A 9,586-nucleotide genomic window follows, 5' to 3' on the forward strand; every position below is an offset into this window, starting at 1 on the left:
ACTGCCACAAAGCTGGCACGTCCCGGGAAGAAACACACAGAGATAACAGCAAAGGTGGGTCTGATATCCCAGGTGCTTTCTTATGCTAAGAGCTGACACATTTTTTAACTCCACCCCTTATCACTACTTGTTAATTTTTAATTATATCCACCAACTCCCTTTACACATTACTACATGCCCAGGTCATGTAGTTTAACTACCTTCTGCCGTACTTGTTTTTCTCATAAAGGCAACTGGTTGCATTTTTTTTCTCTTCTGCTGTAAGCTTTGGTCTTCGTTCTCAACACACTCCATCTTACCTAACTGCAGCTGGTTTTTTATGACTTTGATACTTTTTGCCTGTGCAGTCCAGAAGGGCAGCATGTTTATTTCAGACAGCTTGGCATGCTGAGCTACCCAATCACTCCTAAAGCACCCACCATACAAATGCAGCCACCTCTGGAGCAGACCATGGTAATTGGATAGAAATAAAAACTCCATATGAGAGAGTGTTTTAAGCTGTAAACAATGTTCTCCAGATGAAACTTCACCTGATAATTTAGGTGGACAAAAGCCTGGGATTTATGGAAGGCAGAATGTGTTACTCTTCTTGTGAGAGCTGCTATGAATGTTCCCATGCTCTGAGTGAGCGAGACTTTTGCTGTAAAATACCCAGAACACATCACCTCCCACAACACCCTCCCTGCTCCCCCGTCTAGGGCTGTCAAGTCAGCTCTTCCCCAAAATGTTACCAAATAGATCCAAAAAAACTACTTCTTGCTGCAAATGCATTGTTCTTATCAACTTCTTCACCAAATATTAAGCCATCCTGTGACTACTAGCTTGTAACAGAGGATCTAACAGAACCATGGCTCAAGGGAAATGAAACTAGAGAAAGTAAAAAGCCACCAATCCACACTGCCTTGGCTGATTTTAAGCAGCCATGTAGAAGCCATTCTTATCAGACAACCCCAGACAGAAAAGTGCCACATGGAGCAGCCACAGCTATGAAGTGCTGCTGTACAGCACTCCTCACAAAACTCACAACTGCGTTAAAACTGTACCTTGCCCACCAAGACTTGTTTGGCTGACACACAGAAGCAGACTGTGACCCTGCTTAGAGAAGTGGGTTGGACCAGATGAATCCCATGGATCCCTCTCAACCTGAACTATTCACCATTCTGTGAATTATTTAGAGATGACCGCAACAATGGGTTTAAAAGCTGGAAAGAAATGTGCTTGCACAAAAAGATCTTGTTTCCTAACATGCCAAAATAAAACCAGAAGGCAATGAACGGACAGCTCTGCTCTTTGAAGCAGTTCTCCTAGTTCTTACTCCTGCTCTGTAGGATTTCTCTGCAGTCAGCAGCAATGGTTCAGAGCCAAGAAGCCTGTCACTGGAGCAATCTGCTCTCACCGCTTTGACCTAGAGCATATTGGTGGGTCAGCCGTGAAAGGAAACCAGCACTACTACTCCTCCTTACCTTCCACTATGAGCCACACTTGTTGTGATTCTTCCTTCTTCCCCCCGTTCTCAACCTGGCACCAGTACTTCCCAGAATCTGTCCGCTCGACGGATTTCAAGCTGAAAAAAGTCAAAAGCCATATCGATATTTTATGTGGATAAAGCATGTTTTTGCCCCAAAGGACCCTCCAGTGTTTGGCAAACCAGATGCATGGAAAACACCCACTGAGACACAGCCAGCTCTGGGGAGGAGATCAACAGCCAGCCAGCACAAAGCACATGGCAAAACAGCAGAGATGGGAGGCTCCTCTCTAAAGTGGGTGGAGAAAGTCCTTGCAGAGCAGACAGTCTTCCTCCAAAACATCTGCGCAGAAAACCAGTCATCTGTGTCCTCTGAGGATAGGAAGGGGTCATCTCCATCCTGAATCATGACTCTAGCTAGCCTTCAAGTGTGACAGCTTGGCCTATAACATCTGAGCTAGCAGGAAACTCCACACTGCAAACCTCCAGCGAGCTTGACTGCTTTGCCTCAGGCGACAGGACCGGCAACAGCCTCATACAGGAACAGATGGGTCAGAAAAGGGTCCCCCTTGCCTCAACTGCGCTCAGCACTATCCTGATCCCAAGAGTGGCTCACGCTGCAGAACTCCTTGGGCCTCCCAGTTTGTGATTTCAAGGGGTTATGCTGGTGCATGGTGAGCAAGGGCAGAATTTGGTACCAAAGCAATGAGGTCTCAGCCACCAAAGGCACCGGTGCCTTGGAGAGCCCGCCAGGGCAGCAGTGCTGCCTGCTCCCCGCAGGCCGTGCAGCCGTGCATCCGCTGCCATGCAGGGATCCTGCGCAGAGCTGATGCCCACCTTTCTAAGGCTAGCAGTCCTCCTCGGAGAAGGGGAAGGATGTCTCAGGAAGGAAGACAGAAAAGGGAGAGTGTTTGACGAAATGCCCAAAATGGACCCCCTACAGCCCAGTTTTCAGAGCTGGACCTTCAAATGGCATCAGCTGTCCTGCCCATGTTCTGAAACACAGCGATCACATCAGAGAGTCACACGGGAGTGGTAGAAATTATCTCTTTAGGAGAAGAAAGGAAAAAGAAGAGAGAGATTCACATACAGCCAGATTTAGCACCCTAACTTATCTCTGGTGCTGCAGAGAGAGTTCTCAGCAGAGCAAAACAAGAGGCAAGAAAGGAGATCAGAATGAGATTGTGAAGGACAGAGTTAACTAGTAGAACTGGAGGGAAGTAAACAGTATAGTTTCAAGACAAACTGTTTCCACAACATAATGTTATGCAATAGTTTTACTGTGCACAGATGTTTTTTCCTACCAAAATGTTTTTTTACAGACAAGCTTTAACACAAAGACTTTTAGTTGGCGGAATTGGAGATCCTGTGCAGTGTCAATCCAAGAAATGTAAGAGGAGATGAAGCCAGAGCTCAGTCAGTCAACAGTGTTGAGCTCTCGTGGTGTTGGTTTGTTCGCCTGTACAAGCTCTTTTAATGCATAAAAAAGAGCAGAACCTTGGGTCTTGTTTATCTCAGTACTTACAGAACTAGCTGACATCCCTCTTCTGCTGAAATAAAAGTGCACAGATCTGTTTTGCACAAGAGTTTCATGCCTCTGAATGGATCAGGACTGATATCATGTAGTGTAAATGTAATAGGAATAAATTAGGATTCATCGTAAAATGAATCAGGGATGGTTTGGAGGACAAACACTCCTTCCCAAAGAAAGGAAGGGTATGTAGTCCTGGAAGTATCATTTCAATCAACAATCCTCACCCTTCAGGCAGATTGACAGCTCAAGAGAGAGAGAGTAAGAGAACAGGATGAGTACAAGAGAGAAAACCTATTTATACTGCTGCATGGCAGAACAAGATGAACAAACAAAGCAAGACCATCTTTTCACCTTGAAGTCACGTCTCAAGCATCACAAGCATTAGCAAAGCACCTGTCCCCACAGCAGTCAGAAAACCAATATGGTTCTAGTGGATAAAACCTCAGCACTCAGTGGCTTCAGTTCTGCTCTCAGTTATGCCCTTGCCACACAGCGAACTGCAGCCCTAAGGACTCTGCCCCACTGAGGGCACTGCAGTTGCAGAGATATAGCTGACAGCAGAAAACTGTGCAATAGTTTCCATGTTATTCTTCTTTCTCTGCATCTGTTGTACCTGAGGAAGCCGATCCAGTGTTCTTCATCTACTGGAATGTACACCTGGTCTACGCTTTGCACCACTGCTCCGTCCTTGATCCACAACATCTCGGGATCTTCCATTCCCTCGAGGCTGCAATTTAGTTTCACGGGTTGACCCTGGGACACCTTTAATTTGATTGGAGGTCCTGTAAATTTCATACCTAAAAAAAAAATACTACTCCGCCCCACCCCCAAAAGAAGGGGGGTTGGAGTACAGCAAATTACTCTAGGTTGGTGGTCTGGAATTACATACCCTACCAGCACACGCTGCAGAGGAGTGTGTTAGTCTCAGCACTGCTCTACTATGTCTGCTAAGCAAATGCAAGCACTGAAAGCACAATTGCTGGAGAAAAGTGGTGGTTCAGTGTGTACATGGGGATTTTTTCAACTCGTGTAACAGCAGGGTGATGTTCTGCAGAGCAGTGCCCAAGCAGAGACGCACAGAAACGCCGGGAGCTTCGCCGTGTCAGTGATCCAGCAGTGCTAACTGCATCTGTTCAACACGCTACCACACCTCCCTCTTTTCCCCAGGCCTGGATCCAAGCTATGGTGTTCTTGTGCTGCTGAGAAAACATCATGCTCGCTCCATTGTATGCATTTGCAAAGAGCGTGGATATGAGAAAGAATCAATTATGTTTTGTTATTCAGCATACACTGTTCTCCTGCCTTACAGAGAGCTTCTCTACAATTTTCAAAACCCATGAAAGCAAAACCTATTCCACAGCATACCTCACTGAGGAGCAGAACTGTTAGAGAACAGATATTTCTGTCGCGTGATGTGGGTGTGTGCTGAATGAACTGCCTGGAGGACCCTTCAGTCCAGCCAAAGGACCACACCATACCCAGAGCTACACCATTGCCACCCCAAAGCAGCAGGGCCAGAGCTGGTGAAGGTTTATATGGACACAGAAATGATCAGAATTTGGCCCGGAGCACTGTTACATGTGTGGGTGGACGGGGAGTGTTTCCCTCAAGCAGAAGCGAATGTATGGAATTTGTTACCATGAGAAGACACGGAAGCCAACTATCTAAGCACATTTAAGAAAGACAAGCATATAAAGGAGGAACGAGAAGATCAAAGGAGACCGTGGGAAAGCAGGAAGGTAGAAAATAAATGTAAAGTTAGTTTTGTTAGGGAGAGTGGCTATTTCCTATGCAGTGGCACAGGACTGACAGACCAGAACAGGTCTAGCCTAGACCAGTATTATGCCCCGGCAGTGGACTCCACATCCTTCAGAAAAAAATTACTCCATCACTCTTGCCTGGCCACGTATCACAGTACATTACAACTTCACCCAGCTCACTGGTTGGTCAGCTTCTCACAGGATGCCTTGCTACCCACAGAGACAGTCAGAAAGTGCTGCTTAGTGAGCAGCCCTGTGCTCTCAAACTCTGTTACAACCTTACTGGCAATCCAACACAGATTTCAGATCTGCCACTTCCCTTCTTGCTAAAACACCACCCTCCCACAGCCATGAGGGCACCACCTCACAGGGCAGAGGAGCAGCAGAGGAACTCACAGCATGGTTGTAACAGCTGGGAGAAGGGGAGCCAGCACTGTGTGACCAGCCAGCGCTCTGCCACCAGCAGCCTGTACCCAGATGAGTACCAGTAGACTCGGAGAAAACCCAGAACACAGGCAGAAGGTCTTTATTCCTTTCCTTAATGAGATTCCCCAGCTGGTTTCCCGACACTCAGTCTTTTGCCTTTCTGTCTGCTGTTACTCATTTAACAAATTCACGGAGAGCACTGGAAACGGGCAAGCTGATCACTTGAGTTTAGTTCCTACAGCTTATTTGCTGGGCTAAGGATTTGATCACCCTGGGTGAGGATGATCTAACCTCGCATTACTTAACTCAAATGTAACACAAACTACATGTTCCAGTGCATGCCAGAAAGCATCCTCCCTTTCACCACTCACAGCACTGGAATACAACATGAAAGCTTCATAGCAGCTCTCTCAGTGTTACAGAAAACTGATATAGCCAGGCTGCTACACACGCACAAACTGAGAGACATTTTCATTGCAGGTGCCTTCATGGAAAATCAAACTACTTAGCATCCTTCAGACTGCCCTGCTGAAAGAGTTAGTCACAAATTAAACCAGGAAATATTGTTAGAGAATCTATATGGTTTTCAGTTAGCAGAGGAATCAGTGATGTAGGAAATTAACATACAGTACAAGTGTTCAGTCAGAGTTCTCCATATTATCCAAGTATAATCCCTCCATCAATTTCAACCGAAATGAAGAATTACAGATCAGTATTTTTAATAACTTCACAGGTCAATAATGCAGTTTTGGCTGCAGCATCTCTTCCTGCATGTATCAGGAAGAATCACATAGGAGGCAAACAGGAATTTTAATTTTCACCTATTCCTCGTTTTATTCTCCCACTCACTATTTCTCATCTGACAACATTCTTGATTCAACTGTGCAAGAAGTAATTTCATCCAAATAGGTTCCGCCAAGCCTACCTGTAAGAGCAGCAGATTGTGAAATGTATAGATAGGAAACAGAACTGTTTTAAATGTCTTATCAAGCAATTGTCTGAATTGACAGCAACTGAACACACTAGTTGTCAAAATACATGACACATCTGTTTGTTTGTTTTTTAAACTTGCTACCTCTGAATATTTTAATTCCTAGGAACAGCATATGTTTTTTGTGATGTTGGGAGTGGAGAGAGAGGAAGACGTCTGCTCATGCATGCCAGGGTAAAGGCTTTTTGCTCCTCAGGACACTGATCTAGCGATCCAGCCTGTGCCACAGCCTCCCCAGCCCCGAGTCACTGCATGGCTCCCCGCACGGCGCGGAGCCCAAACTCCCGCTGAACTCGGCAGGAGGCTGCCCGGGGCGCCGAGGCGCTCCAGCACGCTGCCTTTCCCTGCCGACCGGGGGGTGAAACTTCGGGAAATTAGTTCATGAGCGAAAAAAAACCCAACCAAAGCCACTCAGGAATGCATTAGCGCCCGGCTTTCCTCGGCGCCGGCCCGCGCTAGGCACATACCAGTGCACTGCTTCCGCCAGCACCGGCGAGGATTACTCGCTACTCTACTCGCAGCAGGCGAGGCTCGCACAGCCCGGGTTCCCCGCCGCTCCCGAGCGCCACGTCGCTGGCCCCACAAACGCGGCGGAGACGCCCGTGCCCGGCCGGGAGGGGCAAAACGCGCCGGCCCCGACCCCACCTGTGGCTGCCCGAGGCCGCCGCACCGGGCGGACCAGGCGCCCCGCGCCGCGCCCGGCCGCTCCTGCCCGCGACCCTCAGCGGGCTGCCGACACTCGCAGAGGCGGCGGAGCGGGAGCTGCCCGCGGGGAGACTCGGCCCGGCGGCCGGAGCCGTGCTCCGCAGCCCCTCCCGCCGCACCCGGGGTCCCGGGGGGCAGTGCCCCGCCGCCACCGGGCCGTCAGTCCCGCTCACCTGCCACGGCAGCGACGTCCCGGAGTGCCGCAGCCCAGAGTCCCAGCACGAGGAGCCGCGAGATCGCCATGCTCCGCTTCAGCTCCATCTCTCCCGCACCACCATCCTCCCCCCTGCTCCCGGCGCCGCGGGGGGCTCCCACCGCCCGTGCAGGCGGCGGCGGCGGCGACAGCGGCTGGGGCAGCCCCGCGTCGCCGCCCGATACCGGGCTCGCCCGGGAGGCTACGGGGACGCTCAAACTTCTGGCTCCGGCCGGGGCGAGCCTCGGGAGAACCTGCTGCGGGGCGACGGCGCGGGTCGGTGGGGTCGAGTCGGGTCGGGTCCGCTCCGGTCCGGTCGCCGCCGCCGGGCGATCTCCCCCTGCCGGCTTGGCCGCCGCGGCGCCACTCTGCGGGTCGCTCCGTCCGTCCGTCCGTCCGTCCCTGCCCAGCCGCCGCCGTCTCCTTCAGGAAATGGCGCTCTCGGGCGGTCACCGCGCGCTGTGCTCCCCCTCTGACATCACATCATGAATATGCATGAGCCGGGCGCCCACCGCCCCCGAAGCGGCGAATCACCGCGCCCGCCGCCCCCGCTCCGCCGCCCCGGGACGGGACCGGGGCTCCGAGCCCCCGGGAGGGCGGGACGGGGCGGGGCGGGGCGGGGCGGGAGCGCTGAGGGCGAGGAGGTGTGTGGGGGCGGCGCCCCCCGAGGGCCGCTCCGCCGAGCGGCCTGGTTTGCCGAGCGCCGGGAGCGGGTGACCCACATCCGCGGGAGCTGCCGGGACACCGGTCATCCCCCATCCCACATGTGGCCCCACTGGAGCCCCAGGGCACCATCCAGCCCCCCAGGGGAGGAGGGCTTGGGCCCACCACCGGGACTCAGCCCCCCAAGCCGAGGCTGAGCAGAGCCCCGCCTCATGCACACAGCACCCCCAGCCCCATCTCCCTCGGCCGGCCCTCTCCAGCTCCTTGCTTCGGCCACACTCTGCTCTCCGCTGGGCCCCTCGCTCCGGGGATGTCGGTCACCCCATCCCGGCATCTGAGCTGTGGAGGAGCACCGGCAAGGTGAAGAGATCCACCCGTGCCCTTTAAGCAGGATTGGCTCGGCCTTGACCGTTTTTCCACTAGCAGAAAAGTAGGGAGAGAGCTTAGGAGGGAGATCTCTGCTGCCGCAGGGTTAGTAGAACGGCGTGGAAAAAGTCACTTACAAACAGGTTTTTTAAAAATCTGGCGCTGCCTTTTCGTAGGAGTTACGGTGAGAATCTGGGTTGAAAGGCGCCATAAGGAGCAATATCGTTACAACACGATGCAGCTCTTAGCTCTGCCACAGCCTCCAGCGTGCAGCACTTGCCCAGCAGCTCCTGCAACACTCTGGAAACCTGGCTAAACAGAGGAATGCAGGGAAACTGCATTATCCCCAGGAGGCAGAAGGAGAAACTGAGGCACAACTAGCTCATATAATTCCATTCCAAACTCTAATCTTCACTCCCCTCCCCACCAAAGTAATTTGCATTTCTGATAGGAATTCCTAGGGGACTGGAGCAATGCCAAGAAGATTTCATTACTGGAATGGAAATGTCACTCCCTCCCCAGTGCCTCCTGCTACAATGAGGTAGCTGGGAGGAGACACTGACAAAGCCATCAATCCGAGTCCTTGTGGGAAGTCTAGTTGCACTTGGGGACAGGAAATCGCTGGGATCACTGCAGCTCTTGGGCTGAGAGGTTCTGTGCTGGTGCATGCTAAAACCTTCACGCACACTTGCTGTCACTGCTGCCTCTCCCCAGGTATCCATCCAGCTTCATGGTGTGTTTCTGCACTTAGGGCAATACCAGAAGGTAGCTACTTTTGCAGATCTTAGTTGTCTTATGAGAAAAAAAATAAAGGCCATTAGAATAATGACATGTTTCTATGGTGTTTTCCTTCTAAGGATTTCTTCCAGACCTACAATTATGGAGGCTTACGCTACACTGGTCCCATGGGCCCAGGAAGTGCTCCAGTTGTAGCATGGCACAGGCCAGATTCAGGGCTGGTGTAAGAGAGCAAAGAATTGCTGGAAGCAGCAGACCAAGGGGGATTTTCACCATCAAGGAATCTGGCTTCAGCTGTTCTGAGAAGGGCTTTGTATTAAGAGTGATAGGCAGGAAGAGCCATATGAAAATTGGAGTGAAATTCTGCACACACTGCCAGTCGAAGTGCAAACTGCAGTGGGAAAACTTACAGAGGAGTGCAGTATCACTATGCAGAAAGCAAATGAACTGGTGAATCTTAAATGTTTTTAGGGACTGGAGACAAATAAACTCTCTTGGCCTCTTGTGGCACTCAATCAGCACCACAGCTTTATTCTTCAGGCTGTAACATCAGTGACAGTGCTCACTGTTCACACACACAGGACACAGCTGTTGGCTCTCTGGATTCCATTCTTTCCTTACTTCTGCTGCAATAGTGTTTTGCCACATCTCACCAGACACGCTGGTAAGTGTAGGTATATTCCAGAAAATGCCTGAATACATATTATTATTATTATACAATAATCCAGAGGTGAATGCCCAGTGC

At 51.1% G+C, this 9,586-nt stretch overlaps 1 protein-coding gene across 3 annotated transcripts in view; it reads right to left on the reverse strand.

Moving 5' to 3' along the window:
• TYRO3 (TYRO3 protein tyrosine kinase) overlaps positions 1-7,678 on the reverse strand; it is a 41,516-nt gene extending 33,838 nt beyond the window's left edge. The window contains exons 1-4 of one of the 3 annotated variants that reach the window (XM_039705148.1): positions 7,055-7,131; positions 3,613-3,761; positions 2,303-2,460; positions 1,464-1,564 (exon numbers count right to left, since the gene is read on the reverse strand). Coding sequence is in view for 2 of the 3 variants with exons in the window: in XM_039705146.1 (XP_039561080.1) it covers positions 1,464-1,564; positions 3,613-3,796; positions 7,055-7,142 (373 nt within the window). In the remaining variant the exon portion in view is untranslated. Of the gene's footprint in view, positions 1-1,463; positions 1,565-2,302; positions 2,461-3,612; positions 3,797-7,054 lie in introns of all 3 variants that reach the window. The other 2 variants (XM_039705146.1, XM_039705147.1) reach the window with 2 other exon arrangements.
• Between the last annotated feature and the right edge of the window lie 1,908 nt (positions 7,679-9,586).

Source organism: Passer montanus, unplaced genomic scaffold (genome assembly GCF_014805655.1).
Source record: "Passer montanus isolate IOZ18808 unplaced genomic scaffold, ASM1480565v1 scaffold18, whole genome shotgun sequence".
NCBI classification, from domain to species: Eukaryota; Metazoa; Chordata; class Aves; order Passeriformes; family Passeridae; genus Passer; species Passer montanus.